Source organism: Ctenopharyngodon idella, chromosome 21 (assembly GCF_019924925.1).
Source record: "Ctenopharyngodon idella isolate HZGC_01 chromosome 21, HZGC01, whole genome shotgun sequence".
NCBI classification, from domain to species: domain Eukaryota; kingdom Metazoa; phylum Chordata; class Actinopteri; order Cypriniformes; family Xenocyprididae; genus Ctenopharyngodon; species Ctenopharyngodon idella.
Genome location: NC_067240.1, coordinates 2,991,344 through 3,016,871, shown reverse-complemented (window position 1 = coordinate 3,016,871; position 25,528 = coordinate 2,991,344). Strand labels below are relative to the sequence as shown.

The 25,528-nt window shown below is 37.0% G+C and overlaps 1 protein-coding gene and 1 long non-coding RNA gene across 5 annotated transcripts in view; one reads left to right on the top strand and one right to left on the bottom strand.

The window, feature by feature from the left end:
* The first annotated feature begins 1,403 nt into the window (after positions 1-1,403).
* The window catches only part of scamp1 (secretory carrier membrane protein 1), a 31,127-nt gene continuing 7,002 nt past the window's right edge, over positions 1,404-25,528 (top strand). For both annotated transcript variants that reach the window (XR_007927263.1, XM_051878275.1), the window contains exons 1-5: positions 1,404-1,588; positions 11,809-11,886; positions 13,473-13,583; positions 21,798-21,909; positions 25,039-25,167. Coding sequence is in view for 1 of the 2 variants with exons in the window: in XM_051878275.1 (XP_051734235.1) it covers positions 1,532-1,588; positions 11,809-11,886; positions 13,473-13,583; positions 21,798-21,909; positions 25,039-25,167 (487 nt within the window). In the remaining variant the exon portion in view is untranslated. The remainder of the gene's footprint in view (positions 1,589-11,808; positions 11,887-13,472; positions 13,584-21,797; positions 21,910-25,038; positions 25,168-25,528) is intronic.
* LOC127503988 (uncharacterized) lies at positions 13,603-21,776 on the bottom strand. 3 transcript variants are annotated; one of them, XR_007927270.1, is made up of 6 exons: positions 21,611-21,773; positions 17,100-17,211; positions 16,512-16,669; positions 16,081-16,123; positions 15,667-15,957; positions 13,603-15,560 (listed from the first exon to the last, which is right to left on the bottom strand). It is a non-coding gene; the product is annotated as an uncharacterized LOC127503988 (long non-coding RNA). The 3 variants fall into 3 exon arrangements; XR_007927269.1 differs by having other exon boundaries at positions 17,100-21,776; XR_007927268.1 differs by having other exon boundaries at positions 16,512-21,776.

Here is a 25,528-nt window from a genome sequence, read left to right as displayed (position 1 = left end):
TATAAATAAATAAAAATCTGTCTCCATGTGTATGAATAGAAAATATCCGGTCCTCATTCTCAAAGAATAGTTATTATAATTACACTCCTGATATGTCGTTGAAATATGTTGTCAATTTCATCATTGTAGATTATATAATAATTTTTATACATAAAATTCTCAAATTCTTTACTCTTGAACAATTGAAACTGAAAAATCTGTTTATTTTACTTTACTAAAAAAATAAGAAAAGTGGCAGGTTTCACTAAGATAAATATCATGTTTCTAAATTTTCCACTGCTATTGAATAATTAAAATATCATGAGACATATGGGGGAAAATGGTTTTGACATTTATATCATGTTTGGTGCATAAGAAGCATATAACAATTTTATTTAGATTATTTATGAAAAATATTTTAGTTATATTTTATCATTACATTATGTCAAATTAAGATTATTATATACATATTTTGTATGACAGAAACACCAAAGGTATCCAAAATATCCACAATTTTTATTAAAAACTGGTAAAGTTTAAAATATTTTTTTTCCCTTTGGACCATCTGACGTGTATATATATATATGCCATATATGAGAGATTAAATTGACATCTATACTGAAAATATATCACCAGGCAGCAACTAGATTTCACCAATAGTTGCACAATTGTACAGAATTAAGACAGTAACACCCAGAGGGGGACTGGGACCCTAACGGCGAAGACAGATTAAATTATGCCTAAAAATAGATATTTTGATGCTAACTATTGTTGACATCTGTCACTCAAACACCTGCTACTCTGACTGATACTGGAGTCTGACGGATACAGCTGTGTTTAGTAGATGTGCCAAAATATTAATATCCTTTATTCACAATTTAACTGAGAGCAAATTCCCGGATAATATTTTATATCTTATATTTTGCTCATACTTTAGGTAAATCATACAAAACCCAAGGAACCAAATCATGACCTCTTCATTTTAATGGATAAATAAATGAAAAGCTGTTCTAGAAATTCATATTCAACCCATTATAACCTCTTATATGAAGTACTATTTATGTTTAGGAAACGTTTAAGAATGGATGGATAAATAATATACTTAGATGTAATGATTATGTATGCACTCTAGGTGGCAGAAATGTCAATATATTGTGAAATGAACGTTTTCTTTTCTGCATTTTTGACTGTCCAATGACTTGAAAAAAAGATATATAATAAGATAAAGGTGTACAGCATGACGAAAGAAATAATAATAATAATAATAATAATAATAATAATATTATGGAAACAAATTATATGAAGGGTAATTAAGATTTAATTTGTGTAATAAAGTATAAAGCAATAAAATAATCATAAAAGCTCAAAATAATAATGAAAATAATTTTAATCATGTATTTAATCGCACTGAATTGTGAGACGTGCGGCTGACGCATGACGTCATTTCCGGTTCTGCCATTTTGCGGTTGCGGATCAGTCTTGAGCTGCTGGTGCGTTTCTTACCGAATACCGTTAATTTAGTCTAACATTACAGCCCAATTCAACCGGAAAAATGTCAGATTTTGACAGCAACCCCTTCGCGGACCCGGACTTCAGCAACCCGTTTCAGGTAACGTCCCAACACTGCCTGTTTTTATTATAGTGATTCGGTGTCCAGGTTTTTGTGTGGTTTTTACATATAGAGTCAATACATTTTCTAGACATTTCGATTACCTTTATGTAAAATAAAGTAATTTAATCCGTATATATTCAGTGTAAAGACCGAACCTGTTGTTCAGCAGTCGGTTGTGTAAAAATATGCCATTTTTTGGGTCTTTGGTTTTGTTTGTTAGCTTTTATTATAATCGAAATACCTTTATTATTACTACTACTGGGTTTCTGATTCGGATTATGAGCTGAATTCTGCCCAAAACAAGACTTTAATGAACTATTAATTACATTTGACTATATCAACATTTCATCGCTTACGGCTTTATTTTTGTTATTAATATATTAAGATGACAGAGGCTAGGTTTAGTTTCTAACCTGGGCTTTATTTGGCATGTTTTGGGCTTTATATTATATTTATGTAGTGTCTGTTAACTAGTGAATTATCTATTGTTATTGAAGCTGTCAGTGTCTGAAATGAATATGGTCCCTTTAAAGTCTGTGCACATTTAAATGGTTCTGAATAATGATGTTTAGGGTCAATAAAGGATGATGTGTGTGTGTTTGGGCTGCTGGGATAGATGGATGGATGTAGGCCGCCCTGTTTTGATCAGTGATATGACTGTGTGTTTGCGGCTCTGGTCAGCTGAGGGAATTAGATCCCTGCAGCCTGTTTTGTTTTTCATTTTGTGCAGCTACAATGATCCAAACATTGTCGCACCTCAATGCATCAAAACTAGTGAATTCTGTAGAAATAACACCACTTTCTAAATGTGTTAACCCTATCAAGCCTGCTCTGATATATTTGATGCATTCATTTCTAAGCCGTCTACATTACTGAATACTAACATGATCAAAAGTTTTCTGAAAAACCTGTTGCACACAATCTATGACACGCCTTCAGTCGTCTGATTGATAGTTTACACTTTTTTTTCTTTTTGGCAAGTAAAAGCCTTTTAGTGTAGTTGTAAAAATGTCCACCCTCAGGTTATGGTTTACATGTCTATTTGCTGTGAAGTCTTTACTGATTTTGATGAAGTAAACGTAAGAATAACTTTTATGTTGTTAGTATATTTTGTTATGACTGAATTGGACTGAAGCAACTTAGGTTTCATGTTCAAATGTGAGTATCAAATATGATCATCAGGCTTTTGAGGAAGGTTTACTTGTTATCTCTCAATCAATCATTGTATTGCATTGCATTAGATGTTTTAAAACTACTAAAACTAAGCATTTAATATCGTCTTACCAAGACATTATTGGCATATATAGAGTGACTCCTGATATTTATATGCATTTTATGTAAGTATCTGCTATAATGTTATAAAGATCTCATTGATTTACATTATAAGCATCAGAATTTCATCTTACTTATTGTCCATATAGATGTCAACATCTGCACCAAATTGCGTATTTTTTTCTCAGTTTGGGCCTTTGATATGATGTCCATATTCTCACTATATGAACCAGAAAATTTATCAAATATTAATCAATTAAGAAAAAAACCCCCACACATATGTGACCCTGGACCACAAAACCAGTCATAAGCTGCACAGGTTTATTTGTAGCAATAGCCAACAATACATTGTATGGGTCAAAATTATCGATTTTTCTTTTATGCCAAAAACATCATGTTCCATGAAGATGTCCTACCTGTAAATATATCAAAAATATATTTTTGTAAGTAATATGCATTGCTAAGGACTTCATTTGGACAACTTTAAAGGTGATTTTCTCAATATTTAGATTTTTTTGTACCCTCAGATTCCAGATTTTCAAACAGTTGTATCTCGGCCAAATATTGTCATATCCTTATATCAATGGAAAGCTTATTTATTCAGCTTTCAGATTATGTATAATTAAAAAAAAAAAAGACCCTTATGACTGGTTTTGTGGTTCAGGGTCACATATGCATACATTTTGTCTAAAGGTTCAATAGATTGTTCTTGTAAAGAAATTAGATTTTTCTGACTATTATTATTTCATATGCCAGGCTTTTATACACATTTTATACCATCTGTCTGGAGTTTGTCCTCCGCTGTTTTCCTTTCCCTTGTAGTCTCCGGGGAGAATCTGTATGTTTGACATTACAGGTGTTGTAGACTCACAGGTGAGATCGGACCTGTCCTGGAGGTGCAGGGGGACAAATGCAAATTCATGCACAGCAGATTGTGGCTTTTGTTCGACCGGATAGGACATGATCATTTAGACCTCTTTTGGTCACCCAGATCTCTCTTTCTCATTTCCGATACCAAACCACCCACACAAACGTTTGCACTCACACACATCAGTAACAGCAGCAGTTTTGCCTCCTCAGAAGTGTTTCTATTAAAGCATACCTCTTAAGTCATCATTAAACTCAACTGGTCAGACGTGATATTTCGTTAAGTGATCAGCAGTAATGGTATGCAGTCTGTCATGGGGTTGCCGTGGTAACTCAACACCGGTAGTCGACCGACTGTAGCGGCACATGTCTCAATAATTCATGCGTCTTTCTGATTGCATTGTGTTTCTGACTCACGTCTTCAGTGCATATAGACTGTCTTGCTAGAAATGAGCTTGTAGATGTTGATTAATTTGCTGGTTTTTGCTTCGAGAACTCATGTTTGATTGACAGGAAACCTGTTAGATGTTTGCTCCATCCTAGCCAATCATCATGCAGATAGTGGCACCTTCATTTAAGTATAGAAGCTCGGTTGAATCCTGCTGTGATGATACCAGATTTTGGTGGAATTAGTTCAGAACATTTATGTGCAGCTTCTGTCTGTATGAGTGTTCGTGTGTCACAATGCATCAGTGCAGTAGCTCAATATGATACACATCCAATGGTCTAAAATCGCTTTAATGTTCAAACTGGCAAGCCTTAAAACACCTACAATTGACAAAGTTTAGTTAAGATGCAAGTGAAAGTGATCTCACTTCGGGGTTCGAATAACCGACTTGAGAAAATTACTTTGGTTAGAAGTTCTGTATTTCTGCGGTTACGCCCACTTTCTTCTTTCAGCCAAACACAATCAGAGTTATATATAAAAAAATATCCCCTGGCTCGTTCAAGCTTTATAATGGGAGTGATTGGAGGATGAGATTTTGAAGTCCAAAAAAGTGCATCCGTCGAACATAAAATGTACTCCACGTGGCTAAGGGGGGTTAATAAAGGCCTTCTGAAGCGAATCAATGCGTTTGTGTGAGACAAATATACTTATTTAAAATTTTATAAAGTAAAATAACGAGCTACCGGCGCAACAGCCATACACATTAATCGACGTACGTCCAAAATTGTTAACTTCCATGATGTAGTACACAATGACATGACGTACTATGCATTATAATGTAGGACATTGTGTACTACGTCTCAGCCTTGACGGCAAACATACTGCTGTTCTTTCTTCACTAATGCAGCATCTAGTCAACAAATTAATTACTATAATGATATGAAAACGTGTACTGTATATTCACACCGTCTATGTTTTAAATCCGTGTCTGAATTGTCCTGCTGTGTGCAGCGTACAGACTCCTGTGTCAAAACAAACTCCACAAGGCGTCAGTTGTTTCACTTCTAGAGGCCGATCTCGTACTGTGACAGTGGACCTTTCTCAGCCACTCCAACAATGGACGCAACCCGGAAAAACTATCAGTATCGATTTTTGCCGATAACCAAGTGTTCCAGCGAGCAGTTATCGGTGCTGATTAATCAGCAAAACCGATCAATTGGTCAGCCTCTACTGAAAATAGAGAGTTTACCCAACACTACTACACAAGCACCATGAAATCATAAAGTAATGATTTTGTAATACAACAGCTTTGTGTGAGAAACACAATTTAATTTAATCAAAACATCCACCTTAGCTCTCCTCGGCATGCAAATGATGACAGTTTTCATTTGTTCTTCAGAAAACACAAACTCTTTGGAGGATGAAGCATTCTTCACCAGAGTTTGCTGTTTGGTAATCATTAGGTTAAACATTTGTGACTATGAAGGCAGTTTGAATTTAAACCACAAAGTAAATAGTCTTTATCCTGGATGAGATCCTTGTAGAACGAGTCTCGCGTCATGCCGAAACAGTCTGAAATGATGCAGCCTCATCAACAAGTAGGCGTGCTGCAGGATGTTGCAGAACTAGTGCACGGGGTGTGTGCTTGAGACAAACTGAACGCATGCATGCATGTGGCTCTGACGGAGCAGATTTTACCTTATTACAGTGGTTTCATAATGCAGCAACTGTCAGACTCATAAAACTAGTTAGCTGTATGTGTGTGTACAGTGCCACTGTCATAAGGAAGTAGACTAGGTCCGTCTGATTCTGTCCGTCACTCAGTGGTCGTAATGAGAACACGAGAAGAGAGAGAGAAAACTCTAATGATCTGATTAGATGGATGTTTCTGGAGATCTGGGCCGCTCTGCAGATGCAGGGGAACCTATTACAGTGAGCCACTGTCACTGTGTGTGTGCGTGTGTGTGTGTTTGCCTTCATTCACAGTGTTTGCTGAGGGAGTGGTGACTAAGAAGTCATTTTATTTTAGTTTCTTAGTCACTCCCGTCATCAGTGGTGGAATGTTATTGTCACGGGACACAGAGGTGGTTTCACTGAATGAGAGTTTCAGAGCTTATATTTATATAATAGATACAGGTTATATAATGCCTTATGTTGTTCAGGACAGGTAACAGGGCTCCAGACAAAAAAATTCATTAAAGGAGCCATTGGCTCCTATGGGGGGGGAAACAGGCGCCAAATAATTTTTTTTAAGAGCCCCACAGCTAGGAACTTAAATTTTTTAATCACGTACTTTTACTCATCCTGTTGTTTATATCCCCTTTACAGTTTCAGCATTTTCATCTTGTGATTTTTCTGGGAAATGAATGTCACTATTTTCACTTATTACTATTATAGTTTTTGTTAATATTTTGAATCCGATTAGATTTTTATATTTTCTGCTTTCATTTTTCATTACGTTTTTTGTTTTGTTTTTAGTTTTATTTTTTGTCTGTTTAGTTTGTATTCATTATTTCAGTATTAACATTTATTTCAAGCAATGAAAAAATGTTTTTTAATGGTTTTAGTTAACTATAATAACCCTAATGCTAGTAAAATCTTTATATTGAATAATGTGTCAAATAATGTTCTTAGTCTTTCCTTCCTAAAGCTACAACAGTTTACTTTGAATCAAATGAAAATAAATATATTACATTTGGTTTGTGTAACCAAATAACAAACGGGAAATTGATATACATACTACTTGACTTTGTTGATTAATAAACAGGCCGAAATACAGCGGGACTCTTATTTTGAAATGTCTGTGCTTTACTTTTGCTGCTCATTCAAGTTCAGATGAGGAAGGTAAAAAAATTACATTGTTACAACCGTTTACAACACATTATAATATAAATAATATAAAGTAAAATTTGTGATAATTGATCATCATTAGTTCATAAGCAATCGGTTGACAAATGTGCACTAATGATTGATCGTGAGCTGCTCTGAAGCACTGTTGTTGCGAGAGCCTGAAGAACGCACAACAGCGCCATCTTTTGACTTTAAAATGTGCAGCACTCACATTTGTTTAATGAAATTAATGTTAATCATCACATTAGGGAGTATCGCGATTTGTTTTTCCATCCACAAAATATAAGACGCCTTAAAATGATCATTAGTACTCTTGTTATACCACAGTCTGCTTTCATCAGCTCTAGCTCTTTGGCGTCGGTTTGGTGTGTGATATTTTTCCCTACCCATTCATATTTTGGCGCTCTAACTCAGTGAAACTTTCACACGCAGCATCTCATTTAATTATGTCATCACAACAAATGATGTGATAGGCTACTGGTCACAGAACACACAAATAACATGTAAATTTTACAGTCATAACGTGTGAGTTTGTATGGTCCTCAGCAAAAATATCACTCGCAAATTAATATTTTTAGTCGCAAATGCGACCTTTTAGGCGCAATCTGGAGCCCTGGGTAAGCAGCTCACTAAGTTTCGGTCAGGAGCCCTTGTGTCTCAGCATCAAGATGTCTTGTCACTTTCTTGTCCGATAGAGTGGGCGGACGGATTTGTTTCTGCAATTTGCTTTCAGCGATACTTGGACACAGGTTTTCTGAAATATATTTTACTAAACCATAACCTGTGAGATAGATAGGAGAACATGAAAACGGCATACTAATCTGCATATCATCCATATCATATAGGCCCTGTCCCAAATGCTATGCGTTCTATTTTATTCTTTTACTTTTAGCTTATCTTTATCATATTATTAATAATTTTTTAATAATAATAATTCATTTTAATTTTCATGGTTATTACTTAGTACTTTTTTTTTTTTTTTTTTTTTTACAATTTTACACTACAGTTTATATATTGTTTTTTTTGTTTTTTGTAAATCACATTATTTTCACGTACTTGTGGTCTTGTAGCTTTTACTTGTGCAAATCCGTAAGGTGACATTTTAGGTTTCACATGTCTTATAGCCCACGCAAGCCTGCTTTCTTTTGTCTGTCCTTTCCAAAACAACATTTGACCTTAAAAGTGAACATCCTCAATACAGTCAGTGTTCAGATGGCCTTTACAACACAAATAAACTCTTGTTTAGACAGTCTTCTCCACATAAACCACAGTCATGTCAAACCAGCCTAACACCTTGGGTTTATTCTGCATCTTCTCAGGAAAGTTTGCAGTGGTTATGTTTGCGTTAATCTGATTTGCACCATTTTCATCTCGGCTATATTCAACCCTAATCTTGTTACTGTCTAAAATAAGCTTTCATTTGTGTGAATACTTGATTGCTTTGCGTGTCGAGCTCCCATATACATCCTGAAATCATCTGTAGTCCTGAAAGAACGCAGCACTGAAGGAGCTCAAACCCAAACGCATTGCTGGGGTTGAGTTTCCCGCTTTAGAATCGGGTCGGCGAATGTGGGCAGCCGCATATAGAGTGATGTGACGTAAATGTTCATTTTCAATAGTTTATCTTCACAGTTTGGGTTACAGGGTAAAGCGCATCATCAACAGATTAACAGATTAATGTGTCATACAATCAGGTAAACAAAACAACTGGTTCAAACTTATCTTTGGCTCCGTCCCAATTTGCTTACTTTTGTGATGCACTAAAAGTATGTGCTTCGTTGGTGATGATGAAAGTGTATACGTTAGACTACACCACTATTAGGTCATGCATACATCATAAAATTGATAAATGACACCACAAACCACTTTGATGTCAGCATGAGCTTAATTGATTACCAAAAAAATCAATTATTACTTTTCTGTTAGGTGCATATATTTAAAAGACATTTTTATTCAACGTTTTATTTTATTTTATAGCCTACTATTTATAGTTTTGTGTTATATTTTATTTTAATATTATAAACTATATCTTGAGTATGCAAAGCACTAGTGTGTTGCTTATCTAGATAGTATTCCTGTGTGCGTCTGAATGTTCAGACACACTTAAAATGCTTTCTAGGTAGGCAGCTCACTAGGTTTTGAGAGACAGCCACAGAGGGGGAACATGCCAGATTCGCGTCAGGTGATCATAGAGTGTGACGTCACTGTCTCACAGTGTGTGTGTATATGATAATAGATTACTGAAGACACAGATACAGTGTTATTCTGCTACTACAAATGTGTATTTGTGTGCATGACTGTCCCATTAAACATTTATCATTAAACAGACTGAAATATTCATGGCTCTGGAGTCCTGACAGTTCACCAGCCGTATGAAACGGATCCGCCTCAGGACCTGAGCGCTGCATACTGGGGCTGCTATGGAAACAAGGGGCTGTTTTAGTGTGTGTGTGTGTGTGTGTGTGTGGTATTGTAGTTAACGCTCTTTGGACCTTGTGCTTTAAATGAATCTCTGGTTTAGTTAGTGGGGAAGTGGTGAACTCTCTATAGAGAAACAGGAGTTTAATAAGGTCTCTTCTCTGCTGTGTTTGAAATTAAAGGGTTAGTTCACCCAAAAATGAAATTTCTGTCATTAATTAATAATAATAATAAGTTTTATTTATATAGCGCCTTTCCAGGGCTCAAGGACGCTTTACAATGTACAATTATCAAGGAAGAGATAATACAAGTAGACAATGATAAAAAACAATAATTGACAAGGAGACATACAGACTCACCCTCTTGTCGTCCGAAACCCGTAAGACCTTCGTTCATCTTTGGAACACAAATTAAGATATTTTTGATGAAATCCGAGGGTTTCTGAACCACACATAGGCAGCAACATCATGTGCTTTTGGACGAACGGCCAAACCGCATAGGAAATGCGGTTTTGAAGATACCCGTGTTCATGTGGACAGGGCCTCAGTCTCCTACGCTGCTGACGTAGCAAACAGTGCATCACTTCTGTTTTCTATGTCAGAACGCTGACCGAGTATTGGCCAACGCTGTACACGTGAGCAGCACAACATATACATGTGATACTGACGCAGGAGCTGGCCAATAACGAGTGAAACGTGCATCAGGGAGCTCGCGTTTTACTTTCTCTTTCGAATTTGCGATCACACGTACTGTGTGAATAGGGGACGGCGGTGCTGAGCACGCATTCTACAAGATTCATCAGATGCTTGGGCGAATCCTCCGCCATGGTCTTGTCAGTCATCTCGCCTTACTCTCGTCACGTGATCAATGAGCTGTGATTCCTGCTGCACTGTGTGCAACTCTGCAGCTCATGCTGGATGAGCAGAGCAGACGTTTACAATAGTTTACAATTGAAGCAACCATTATCCAACTGAATTAAATGGTTTTTATTTCTATAAAAAAATCAAAACGACAGTGGAGGCGGTGCCGCAGTGGGCACTGTAATGTAATGTAAACGTAGCGGTGGCATATTCTATGCTGCTAATTTCACCCTCATGCTCCGTCATGGTGATATCACAAGACAGCTTTTCACTCAACGAGAAATCTCGTCACATTTTAATATTGCGAGACCCCCTAGATATATATATTTAAAAATAATTGGTATCGGTTATAGAGAGGCAATATTGGTCGATCTCTCGTAATCTTTGCTCTGAACCAGGGTTGGTCTCTCCCACTCATCTATTTATAGCTTTTTGCTCTGCGTAAATTACTGGAATCAGGCAAGAGAAAATTACAGGTTCCGTCTGATATTCCTGATGTTCTGGGCTGTGGAAACGGAGGACAGAATGTGTAGTATTTCCTCAGTGAAGCATGACATAATGAGTTGCTCAGCTCATGTGTTTGCTTTCTCTCTGTTGTTCTGTGCTTTAATCTGATGCAGACTCAGCACTGGGTGTCAGGATTAGTTTGGCTCGCTCTGGAGTTCTCCGAGGTTCTCCAACATCTGTGTGACATTAGTCAAGATAATCGTGCCCTTATCAGCATCACGTGACGGCAAAGTTTGAGTTTGTGTAGTGCCGGTTATTTAGATCTAGGTTTTATGGTTGTTTTACAGCAGCAGTTAAGCTGTTTGTTGTATCAAAGTTGAATAGTGTTTATGTAGGTGGTCATATGTTATGTCATAATCCTAATGGTTTCTGAAAGAGTTGGTCTTGCTTTGAAGTTCTTTTACCCTGCAGCTGATGTGTGTAAATAACATGAGCCAAACAACTGTACAGTTAGCATGGAAATAAAAGTATTTTTATCTACTGTAACTACACTCTTCAGTTTCATAAAGCCAAACCAAACATCAGAAAGCGCTTTATTTGCTAAATTCGATCTCACACACAAGGAATTTGTTTTGGTTTACAGGAACTCTGAGCACTTGCATAAATATGCAGGAAGATGCATAACAAGTAGTCTCACAAAGCCTCGTCTGAGCCTCAGACGGCAAACCCATGGACCGCCCACAGTCCGTGCACTAAACGTCTCATGCATTTTGCATGCAGAACAGTAGAGTGCTTTCTCAATCTAGTAAGCGCTGATCTGATTGGCCGAATTTACAGGTTTATTTTATCAGTCCGTTTGCAAAGTACCAGGTTGACAATCATATTTAAAGCTTACTAGTAAAAATCAACAAGAGTAAACAAAAACCTTTACAAGTGTGTGCATATCAGTTTAAAAGTAATTTTACTTGAAGTAATCCGATTACATAACTCAAGTTACTTGTAATGCGTTACCCCCAACACTGGTGCATATTGTGTATAAAAAAAAATCCTATTAAAAATTCCTTCTTTTTGAACAGACAAATACTTAAAGGCTGTTTCCTCTGTGTTCTCTGCAGGATCCATCGGTGACACAAGTAACGCGGACTGCCCCACCTGGCTTGGAGGAGTATAACCCTTTCACAGACTCAAAGCCGGTGAGATGCCCAATTGTGTACTGACACTTATGAGATGCTGTAAATTTTGTCTTCAGATGTACAACTTATTGTGTGCAAGTTTTCTAAGGACAGTAATAATTAGAATAGGTTGGAAATCCCATCTGCCAGTGCACTCTGGCTGGCCATCTGCATCTGTGTTTAGAAGTGCTTTTTTTTGTACGTACTGCACATTATATACTACTTTACTTTTTTTTTTTTTTTTTTGAAAATAGAGTTTGCATTATGCAGCAATAAAGATCTCAAACAGTATATTGCTACAGTGTTGTCAACTCATTGTTTTCACATATCCATCTCAAAAATAAATACACACTCTATAATGGATTTTGTAAATTAAATTATTGGAGTATATTTTACAAGAAAATACTGTTTCAGTCTTTCTGCTTCAAAATGTCACATTTAATTCAACGTGTTACTTGCTTTGTCATTATTTGTGAAATCTACTAGCAGTTTCTGCACCCAGTTTTTTCAGTATAGTTGCTTTGCATTTATAATCCAATTTTTGCGTGAAAGTGTCTGATTTTTTTTTTTTCTTCTGTGCAATCAAACTATGAGTCAATACAGAGTAGTGTTGTCAAAAGTACCAACCACGATACCAAGTCAGTACTGAATTTTTAAAAATGTGACGCTTTGAGCGCTATTAGATGGATTCGTAAACACCTCTGATTGGCCTTTGTGTTCACGCACTCATCAGATATGTCTGTGATTGGCTACAATGATTAACGCTTCAAAAACATGTTGTAAATAGATATCAATGACGCTCTTCACCGAGCGCTTACACAGATACACACGGGAGCGTTTAAAAGCAGGTGTCTATGATAGACATATCTGTTGAGCTCGTGAACACAATGGCCAATCAGAGGTGTCCGCTCAACAGTGCTCAAAGCATCACATTTTTAAAATTTCAGTACTGACTTGGTATTGTGGTTGGTACTTTGTTTTGACAACGCTAAAACAGAGAATGTGGCTGATGTTCATTTCTTTCATCATGCTGGTAATGGAAGGTCGAGCACATTGCATTGTGGGATATAGCATTCCATGCGGTGTGCTCGGTTTTATACTGTACATTTTGCCAAGTGTAGTAGGTTATCCAAATGTGTGTATACGGTGTGCTGTGTACATATTGCATATTTCAAAATTAGTAGATGAATAGTATATTTTTTCTGAACAAAGCCAGAAACAGAAAGAGAGAGATGCAGACAAGGAAACAAACAAGCATACATACAGTACCAACAAAAAACATCATTCACAGTGTGGTATAACTAGTGAAGCTGTACCAGCGTAGGGCTCGCTGCCCAGAACAGCCCACACTCGCACAAACCCGTCAGTCGACTGAAGATACATACAAACTACATTTACTTTCTCTTTCTTTAATTGTGCACAGAAATTGCTTCATTTCTGAATGATCCAGAACATTCAAAACACCGGCAAACACATTCAGTCAGTCTGGATTTATGAATGAAAGGAAAAGATGTTAAGTTGTTATTGTGTGTGTTGTGATTGAGATGAAATTGTGTGGTGTTTTGTAAGACGTTTTGTGTCTCACATTTTATTTTGTGGCATTGTAGGTCCCGCCAGGCTCCGCCCCTAAATCAGTCCCGCCCACAGCCAACACACAGCCGGCCATCATGAAACCTACTGAAGAACCGCCAGCTTACACTCAACCTCAGCAGACACAGGTACATGCAACCCGTTTTTTTTTCTAATTCATTAACTTAACACACTCAATATGGAAGTGTAGCAGCTAAAAGGGTGTAAAAGTAGAAATGTGAAGCTTGCATTCTTGTAAAAGTTTAAATCATCCGTTTGAGATGGCACTAATGTCCTCAGGGGATGAACAGTGCTTTATAGAAAGTTGCATCATGTCCCTTCCTGATATTGCTATGTTAGGGCTGTACGATTTGGGGAAAAATCTAATTGTGATTTTAAATGTATTTTTCTCCTGGTTTGCACTGCTTGTTTTGCACGTTATAAGCAACTCAAATGCAGAGATTGTTCATGGAGCAGCATATATTAAAAATCAGACCACTGTGGAAGACTGAAAAAACTGAGCAGCTCACGTGTAAAAGAACACAGTGAAACATGCAGTGCATGTGTTTAATTAAATCACAGTCTTTGTGATTTCATGATCTCACTAAGCCATTTTGCAACTTATTTCCACTGATCATGCAGCCCTAGTTGTAGGGCTGGGTAAAAATATAGATTTCTTGATTTTAATCGATTCTCATTTTCATGAACTGATATCGATTCTTAAATCCCAAGAATCGATTAGTCTATCCTGTTTTCAGTTAATGAATGAACGGAACATTGTAGCGCTCATCCCATCCAATAAATCGCAATAATCTTTGTGCTTTGTTACTTTTGAAATGAAACAATGTCTCAGATTTCAAATTATGTCAATTTTATTTCAAAATTAAAAAAATAATTACCGTTTTGGCGCTGTTTAATGTGGCGTGACAGATCGCTGTAGCGCCTCAGTTAAAAAGAAGTGGCACTTGACCTGATTATCTATTCTGCTTTACTAGTTACAACACAAAATAAACATGAATGAACATCAGAAGGTATGTTTAAAGATAGAGTACAACTTACCGAAATCTGCATCATGTCTCATGTCATCGCTCAAAGACATCAATAAAACAGCCTGTAAACAATCCCAGATAGCAAAATACACTCTGCCCAGTTTCGGTTAGATTCTCGCCTGCCGGAGACTTACCACTCGCCCCGCTTCTGTCTGCAGTGATCGGGCCGGATGCTTGTGTACTCACTGCCCGATTCCGGCCTGAATCAATCGGGCCAGACACGGCAGCCGTTACCTTGCCAACACTGCCTCAATCAAGCCGGTATCGGGCCGTCACTAATGCGCACAGCACGCCAGGCACGGCCCAGCCCCGTTTACCATACTGTTCATACATTTTTCATTTAAATTTGATACCCAGCCAAAACATTTACTTACATTTTAATTATATAAATTATAATACATAAATAACATTACTTAAATCTATACAAACATCACATTATTATGAAAGCAAATATATGTCCATTTGTAAAGAACTCACTTGATCTGGTTGGCATGAAGACGTTTTATTTACAAAACAATTACAAAACTATATTACATCAAATAACAGCAGTTGTTATACAATTACTGTAAATAAAATATTTACCACATTTTGAAAAATTATACACCAGTATTTACTTATACACAGACTGTAAAATTTAATAAGTATAGGCATACTTAAAAAAAAAAAAAATGTTTTAAACACATTGTTAAATGGAAAAAGTTTTGCTGTTAAACACATTTTGTACTTAGCAAAATAATTAGCTGAATAACTTAGCTGAACTCTGCAATCTGGTTGATCTCCAGGAACAGGATCGGGCACCTCTGCAGTACTTTATTACTTAAAAATACTAACTAAAAAAACAAACAAACAACAGTAACAAAAAGACTAAAATAAATAAAATAAACCTTAAGCTGTACAATTGAAGATTTTTTTTTGAAGATTAGTCTTTTATTTTTAAAACCCTGTGACTGTGAAGAAGTGCTTCCGAACATGCTAAAACTAAAGATCATCTTCTATAACAACTGCAGTGCTTGAAGGACTTGTTCTTTCGTTGACCACAATGACAAAATCAGTGATGTCTGGCTCTCCCAACACCTCCTGAAATAAACATAGAGGGCCCAACTGTAAGTTTCACTTAGTAGACTAAACGTAGACAGTTACATTCACAGACACTAGCAATTCTGTTAATGCATTGAATACTTACACTTCAAGTCTTGAAGAATTGTGGGTCCTCCTCACAGGTAAACTGAGGAGCATGGAGGGCTACAGTGCATTTCATGCTGACATCATGCACACCCTTCAAACTCAAGCAAAAATTAACATGTTAAACAAGCAAGCCAACTTAATTTTATATACAGTGAAGACAGTGATGGAAGTAGTTACTGTTGACAAATTTCAACTCGCCTGAAGATCATAAACATTTAAAATGTCACGCAGAGTCTCTGAAATCTTGATGTGTGCCATTTTCAGCGATATGGAGTAACTTTGTACAAACCTAGAAAACCAAAACCACACAAGTGTATAACTAACAGTGGATGAAGAAAAGAGAAAGTCAAGTCTGTGTCCAGTTATCTGAGGAGACATCACACAACTTGCATTTCAACTCAACTGAAGTTACCTTAAGTTTTGAGGCTCACTCTTCAGTAAGCATACAGTTCAGCCTGCAAATAAAGAAAGATTGTAAAGGTTTACTAATCGTAGATAAAGCTACTGCTAGTTTATTCACATGAATGTAGGAATAAAATCACATTTCTCAGATCAGTGCGCTTAACAAAAAGCAGAAACACACTTATAAAATGTAGGACTGCGATGACGGGAAAAAATGGTAGCTAACATTTTCTTCATTAAGATATCCTTACAAAAGCAAATAAGAAAAAAAAAAATCGGAAATGTTTTGCTTTAATTACATAAGTTCGCACCAGACGCTTGCGAATATCTGCCACGCTGAAAGGATTCTTCTGGTAATGTCAGTTAGGGCAATGATGTGATGTGGATGCATCACTCAGTAAATACATCGCTCAGTAAACTTAGAAATAATCATTAACTTACCAGCTTTCTCATTGGCTCCAACAGCTCCTTACTAGTTCAGTCAGAGAAGTAGAATAAAGATGATGTCCATAGTCTTATTTCTTCAGGGCTTGCACTGCTCAGTGTCTGGGCATTAAAATCTGCCATTTCTTCAGCAATGATAACATTTCTCTTGATTACTACAAAACAGAGAAATATTAAAAGCAATTTATGTTATGAGAAATAATCACTTATTCCTTTGCGTCTTAACATGCTGAGTGAAGAAGCAGCTAGTAGCAACAAAAGCTGTGATGCTGTGTTTGTGTTGTCCATGTTTTAGCAGTCATGAGCATCTGTAAATGTAAAATCTGCAACTGAAGATGATCTCAGACATACTAATGCATAGGATTGCAGTACATTCTCATCATAACAAAAAAATCAGTCAAACTAGCTTATGTATTTAGTTAATTGAGGTTATTTGAAAACAATGATCTTCTATGATAGTAGGCTATAAACAAATCCTCTTCACTCACCTTCTTGAAGAAACATGGAATAAAACAACTTTTGCTTATTACAATTGCATTTATAAAACCTATATAAGTGTGGAAACTAAAAACCAAACAAACAAACCTGCTCTTTCTTCTCGTGTATGCAGGACCGTCATCATCATCTTCCTCAGCTCTTTGTTTGCAGATTGGAGTGTTGCTCGTCAGCGTAAACAATCGAGATCCACATAACAATGCTTAGATCAAAGATGAAAAAGATTTTGTCCGTTTATTAGCTGTAGGTGGCATACCGAAACTTTGTAGACAAGCCAAGAAAGCCACGTTCGTGTCAGTCACGTGAAGTTAACTTTTAGCAAGTTCCTTTATAAGTGTCTGCGAAGTAAAAATACTACAAATGTAAATGTGTGTCGATGCTTACCAGAACTGTTTTGTCGAAATGACCTCATACATTAATATCTCTTGGTAAATAATCCATTGTTTTTGCTCACGTCCGCTCCAAACCGTACAAACATGGCGGATATCACCCACTACCACAGGTACAAGACCCCACCCACCGCCGCGCGAGTGAAGATGAATGAATCACCTGAGAGTGCAGTGAAGCACGTTTAAAATACATAAAAGCGTATAAAAGAATGAATTGCTACATTACTTATAAATAGATTTGATATTATGCATATTAGAGAATGTTCTGTCTTATACGGCACTTTTATTATATTAGGTTTTACCGCAGATATGTTGTTTTTGACAAATTCGCTACATTAAACGTGTAACGTTAGTTATTTCATATCAGATACTACCAGGAAACAAAGTCAATTTTAAGACAATTTTATGTTAATTATTGCTTATGTAACCATCTGTGAGTGAACATAAGCCGAGTCATTGCCAGAAGTGGCCAGATCTCTATAGCCAGAGTTGGGCCAGTTACGGTGAACAAGAATCGGCCCAGTGCTTTACAGTCGTAATAAATATACATGTGCCAGAGTGAGCTGCGGGCCACAATCGGCCCGGTTAACACACGCCGATGCCGGGTCTGAGCCGCAGGCGCCGTGGGGCAGCAGAGCTCGGGCCGATTACTGCATGCTATCTGGGATATGTCACGTAACGTCACATTTACATGAAAATGGAAACGGACCATCTTCAGACCATGCCGACAAAAACTAATGGATTTCAAGTCGTTTCTTCATACCATTCTTGAATAATGCGGGAATGAATTTTACGTAACGTTTGTGAAAATAGACGTAAGGCTGTATCTCCGCAGTGCTTTATCGTATTCAGACTAAACTTGGTCCATGTCATCACAAGCATGACCTGAGGTTACATGCTGCGTTTCGGCGCTGCGCCACCTACAAAAAAAATGGCTATTTTTGCTTATAACTTCTGAACGATTTGGCCAAAAATCACAAAACTGGTCTCTTTAGATTCGGTGCAGCATGCCAAGTCAAACAATTACCAATTTTCCTTTATCAGCCAATTTTTAATTTTGTAGCAAAATGCTATATTTTACGAACGCATTGGCGTATCATTATCATGGCATTTCATGTTGGCATGACTTATCGTGCCTTCTTTTTATACTGTAATTGACTGCATAAAGTATTCCTTCAGCATTGTCTTAGAGCAGTGTTTCTCAACCTTTTTTCCCAGTGGGCCGCGCTATGGTCTGTCACACTCTGCAAAATCAACAAATACTATAAGAAGCTCTTCTTTGTTTCACAGTGTGTTTTTGTTTCACAATGTATTGAAATGGCTGGCAGTGTGACTTCTTCATATCAAAATGAAACTCTCGTTCAATAAACTCACATTACACAATCCCCTGATATACAGTATGTCACAGAAAATGAGAACAATGTATTCCACCAAATAAAAGCTAACTACTGACATTAGCATTACAGTAATCAGATAATAATGCTCAATGAACATACAAGCACTTTACTATTTAACTCTGGATATAAATTCTCTTCAACAGCATCGTAACAGTCACCAAACAATGACAGAATGTTTTATTGGCCACAAACACCTTTTAATAAGCAAATGTTACTCAACTCTTTTTACAAACATTGCATTGCAATTACAATCTCTGACGATATCAAGCATTCTGTCACGTCGCAATCCCTCGCACAGTGTGTCGATGTGGTTATTTTTATCAATTTAAAATACAAGTACATCAAACAAACACATCGAATTCACATGTCTTTTGACATTGTAGGTTTTGCATATGCCAAGTACTTTACTACAGAGCAAACAAAGGCTGCCCATCTCGCTCATTGACAGCAAACTGATTCTTCCGTTCTTCTTACCTTCACTGCTGATACTACGACTCTTCTTGTTTCTTCATTGGTATGTTCCTCATTTCGGTTTTCTCCTCAAATAACAAATTTGTCCATTTTAATCCCTAAATTTACAAAAACAATGGCTAATATTGGAATGCCAAAGCACGTGCTTGTAAGTGTTCGTTCGTCAGTATATAGTAGGTCTGCGCATGTCTGAAAATAATATATGATCACCAAAATGTTTTTATATGACAAACATTATAGTTCAAACAAATATTCATTTAACCCATTTTAATTTAATTTAAAAACAAAAATAAATTGTAAAACTGGAATTTATTTTTTAAATGTGGGCCACATTTGCATTCGTGACGGGCTGCAGGTTGAGAACAACTGTCTTAGAGGATTGCTGTGGACTCTGAAACCCCAGTTTGGGTCCATATGAAGCAGAACCCCTGATGCAAACATCGCCGTCAGAGGGTATTCAGCATTGAAAATCCTTCTTGATTTTTACAAATTTTGACTCAAATGCTCAGTAGGACAACAGAAGCTTCCAGCAGGCAAGAGCTCGGAGCCGGTCTGCTCACGAGTGCAGTTATGCTGTATAATTCAGCACGCCTGAGGGAGAGGGAATGCCACGCTCCAGACATATGGACGCACAGACACAGTTTGGGTGTGCATCAGATGACTCACTAGCTCCTGCTCTGTGTGGTGACGTCATATGCTTTGAGTTAGGACACAACAAGGTGATCCAGGGCGAATCAGAACCTGCTGTTATTGGGCTCAGTGTCTGTCGCTGTAGTTTTTAATGTGCAGTACGCAGCGAAGACAAGTTCAGCCTCAGGGTGACAACAGAAGGCTTGATAACTTGTTGCCCACTGGCTTGATTAAGCCATGCGTGTCACGTGATGCTGCCTTCAGGGAGAGCTGGGAATTTCTGAGCCCTTAAAATGACCCAGAAACAAGGACAGTATGCATCAACAGATTGGCTTAGAGTGATTCTTAAAATTTTATAATCTGGGACGCTGCTGTAATGAGTGCAGAGTGTGTTGCCGCTACAAGGCCCATGTGTGGTTGGGTCTTTATTTTTGGTTAAAACATACCTGACTGTCTCAGTCATTTCAGCACAAACTTTACATGCTGAAGGTTTTGGGATTTTAAAAACGGTCTGTTAATAAAAAAGAACAATTTCCAAACTCTACAGTGTGTTTTTGGTAAACAGTATAGAGTGCAAACAAAAACTCACACCCCATGCAGTATTTAGCCTACACCACAACCACCTCCGTTTACGGAAGTAGAAGTTTTGAAACTTTCAGTCAGGCTTCATATTCATATTTATAACCAGCCAAAAGTCAAGTAGATCTCACCAGCGGTGTCATTACCTGTCTTAATCCGACTCTAACTCTTAAGGTGAGTGGCTGATCATAACATTTCGATTTCATCGCTTTGATTGGCTGTCTCTGATGCTGGGTGGTTTTATATTGTGACTCACTGGTGGTTTTATTTGGTAATCTTATGTACTGTTTCTGATGATAATAGTGACTGTGATGTTGTATTGTGTTACTATACTGACAAGAGATGCATTGAATACCTGTATTAATATTAGATTAATTTAGTTTATTTTATATTAACATTTAATATTCTGTAAAGATTAAACTAAACTAAAACAATGGCATGAAGCTTTTAAGTATCTCACAATTAATTAAACAATGCATTTTCAAGTAATTATTAATAGTATAGAAAGTAATTAATAAGAACTTTTTCCCGAAACTTTCATCGTCTGTATGCTTGAGTACAATATTGTTAGTAAGATTTTTTTTTTTTTTTATCAAAAGTGACAGTAAAAACAATTTATAATGTTACAAAAGATTTCTATTTCAAATAGCTATTTTAGTTTTGTTATTTTGTTATTTTCTATTCACAGAATCCTTAAAAAATGATCAGTTTCCACGCTGTTTTCAATACTGATAATAATCAGAAATGTTTCTTGAGCATCAAATCATCATATTAGAATGATTTCTGAAGGATCATGTGACACTGAAGACTGGAGAAATGATGCTGAAAAATCAGCTTTGATCACAGGAATAAATTACATTTTAAATATATTTAAATGAAACAATTATTTTAAATTGTAATTATGTCATAATATTACTGTTTGTGCTGTATTTTTATCATATAAATGTAGCCTTGGTGAACATAAGAGACTCAAACATTCAAAAGTCTTACCAACCCCAAACTTTTAAACGGTGTTATAGCTTTACACACTTTGCTTGAGGTCAGATGTCCTGCCGTAATCAGTTATGATATGGCTTGGCATATTCAAATTTACAGTGTGTAACGACTCATCAGATAAGATATACCGTAGACTTACATTGTCAGACAGACACGGGCCCTCACGGTTTGTGATTGGTTCTGACAGCTGTGTCTTCTGTAAACAGTCTTAGAAAGTGCCTTTGGAATCAGTCGTGTGTTGTGAGGTTAACTGTCCTGAAGTTATGTTCTGCTGCGCCTATGAGCAGTATTTGTGTTTATAACCGCCTTTGTCTGTGTGCATGTAGGATCAGGCACGAGCCCAGGCGGAGTTATTGAGGAGACAGGAGGAGCTGGAAAGAAAAGCCGCCGAGCTAGACCGCAGGGAGAGAGAGATGCAGTCTCTCAGCGCATCAGGAGGTGAGTTTTTAGCCTCGCGTCAAGCCTGGTCCATGCTGTACAGCTAATTCTGCTCAGAAACTGTTCAGACAGGAAGCTACTGACTTAGAAACCTGCCAAATACCACACTGACCAACCGTCACATTCTGCTTGATAAACGACAACAACAAGCACATCTCTTCGTGCAAATCTAGTGCCAGTCCAGAGCAAGCACATTACATTGTGTCAACATGTTTATATTCAGAAACAAACTATTTGCAAAATCAGATACTACACTCTAAAAAAAAAAAAATGCTGGTTAAAAACAACCCAATTTGGTTTGTTTGGCAACCCAGCGCTGGGTCAAAATTGGACAAACCCAGCATTAGGTTGTTTTTACCTGACTGGTTGGGTTAAATATTTGACCCAACATGCTGGATTGTTTTATTAAACTCAACTATTGATTAAAAATCACTATATTGCTGGCTTAAAATGAACCCAAAATATGTTGAAAATTAAAATCACAAAACAATGTGTACATGTGTATGTGAGTGAAAAAGTGCAGAAAAGAATGACAACTCAATTATACAGCTTATTCCATTAACCATAATTGCTTTTTAAAAGTTAAATATTTAATAACTTACGTTTGAAAACAAATTTGAACATATTTCGCTTATTTCTCACGTCAACGAACAAAAACAATGTCCAAAACTGGCTGCACCCAAAAAAGGTTCTTTCCTCTCTGCTTCGATTAGTTTTCTTCAGTTTTTCACATATATTCCAGTACAGAGTTCTGAGAACATATTTTAACATCCAAATAAATTAATAATATTCAATATTATAACGAATAAAAATCAGTTTATTCAAGGAAAAAGACGTTTTCATCATGCGAGATGACTGATATGCTGACTGACACATTCAGATGACTGACATCTCATCTCTGTATATTGCATTAAATAAATAAACTGATTTACAGCACTGTAAAGACTTCATAGACAAAATAAAATGTATACAAACATTTTTTATTGAAGTAAAGCACCAATTCGGTGGCGTTGAGATCTGCTCTCTCTTGACGAGGATGCAAAAACCCTGTGCTCTGTGTAACCAATCAGCTGGGTTGCTGTAGTAAACTAAAGGCCCCAATATACTTAAAACGAAATCGAAGAACGAACTGATGTGACATAATTTCAAACAAAATCAGGCCGAAACGAAGTTCATTTTGGAAGTTCGAAACAGCTTGCCAAAGCGAAGTCTCTGGAAAAGTTTGCTTCGGCTGGTAAACACCTTTGTACTACCATTGGTCCGTGGCCATTACTCAAGGTAGGTGTGCGCTGAGGCTCCGCCTTCTTTCACTCGGAAAATCTTTTCCAGTTCATTCTCCTCTCTAGTCCGTAGAAGTCAGACGTCCGAGAGTGAAAACATGAACACTGGAGAGCTGCTTTATAGTAGAAAATGAAGTTGTACTTCTGATGAAATGAGAGACTGACACTGATGTTCGTGTTTAATACGGTAAAGCTACTTGAATTTATGAATATAAACGATTGTTATAATATAAACATGAGGTGACTTTACTGGAGTGACGAATTACAGAGCTCGTGCAAACAAACATATCCACGTTGCCATGATCAGATGCGTTATTAAAAATAGTTTATCAATTTTGTTGTGTTATTTTGTTATTGAGAGTAAAGTGCGCTGCTGCACATATTTACATATTCATCAAACTGTCACTCTCAGCAGTGTGGGCGGCGTCAGATGTTTGACTACAGTATATAGCTGCTCACGTATTTCGAACTTCGTTTTACCTCTAAACGAAGAATGAAAAAGAACTTCGCTTGAAGTATATCGGGGCCTTAAGCCACTGCTGGGTTGTTGCATCTGAGAGCGGGTGGGGGAGGGGTGTATTGTTTAACTGTCAGTGAGATTGACCAGCATCTAACCCAATGGCTGAGTTACACAAAAACTACCCAACCATGAGAAAAATGACCCAACAGGCTCAACCCAGCAACTTGGTAGAAAAAACAACCTAGTGTCTTTTTAGAATGTAGTAACCAGGGTTGTCAGGTTTTCACAACAAAACCCGCCCAATTAACCCTTCGCCGGGAGTTTAATTGACAGGTGATCTAACCAAGTATAACGCTGAATCCGCCTTTTTGTCCGTCAGGGGAGTTAGTAGATCAATGTTGGTGGACTTGAACTTAAAAAAAAATTATGTGTACTGATGTCTTTCTGTGGTTAAAATGTGGTTCATTCATGTTTATTTGATGATATAAATTAACTAGTAAGAAGAGGTTATTGGTTCATGAGCCGCTTGATCAAAAAGTTTGATCAAAAGTGACCGTAAAGATATTTATAATATTACAAAAGGTTTTTGTTTCAAATTAATGCTGTTCTTTTGAACTTTATATTCTTCAAAGAATCCTTAAAAGTTTCCAGAAAAATATGAAGCAGCACATCTGTTTTCAACACTGATAATAATAAGGAAAGTTTCTTGAGCAGCAAATTTAGCTTTGCCAGCACAGTTATTTTTACACAACATATGGGGCAGGTTAGATTTATATATTCACAATTCAGCATAAAATCTGATTGAGGATGTGTTCAGGTTTGGTTCGGGTAAAACGAACTCTGATGCGTTTGCTTTTTTAATGCGGTTCATTTGAGTAAGTGTAAACACTGCCATCTGAACCCTGGTGTGCACCAAACAAGCAGATTGAGACCCCTGAAAAGGTGGGTTTCGATCCACTTCCAAACGAAATCTGGTGCGGTTCGACTGAAATATTAATGCAGCACGGACCAAAGACATCTAAACGAACCAAAAACATGACGTGATGTCACACGATGCAACCACTAACAAGGACAGAATGCTCAAGCATATCTGGTGATTTTTCTTTAGATCCGGTCTTAAAACTGGCAGTGTGAATGCTAAGCTAACCAGGACTAAATTTATCTTTTCTTTTTGGTTCAGAACTAAAGAACCAAGAGAACCGAACTACAAGTTTGCGGCTTATTCTAACCAAAAATTGCATAAAAGTTGCCATGAGTTACAAGTTACATTACCGTTCTGTTGCAATTGTACCCCAGTTAACCACCGTTTTTCATTGTGCTCATGTTGCATCATCCACCTCTTTCTTTCTATTTTTAATTCTTTTTTCCTGTTTGCTTCCTGTTTTTAAGGCAGGAAAAACAACTGGCCGCCTCTTCCAGAGAAGTTTCCGGTGGGTCCGTGTTTCTATCATGACATATCGGTGGACATACCTGTGGAGTTCCAGAAAACCGTCAAGATCATGTACTATCTCTGGATGTGTGAGTATCCCTCGACCAATTCCAACAGTCCAAAAAAAGCTGCCAAACTGAAACCAAACATTATGCCTATGAAGGCCGGACAACAGAGGCCATTTACATATACAGTAGGAGTCTTAATGGTAGAGTAACATAAAAAAGCCTGTTTTAATTATATAGGTCAGACAAAAGGTGGAAAATATTCACTAGGAACCTTGAGTAGCATTCTAAGTGGTATTTATTTTTTTTAAATAAGCGCTACAAAAAGATGATTTTAAAGGATTAGTTCACAAAATTAAAATTTCCTGATAATTTACTCACCCCCATGTCATCCAAGATGTTCATGTCTTTCTTTCTTCAGTCGAACAGAAATTAAGGTTTTTGA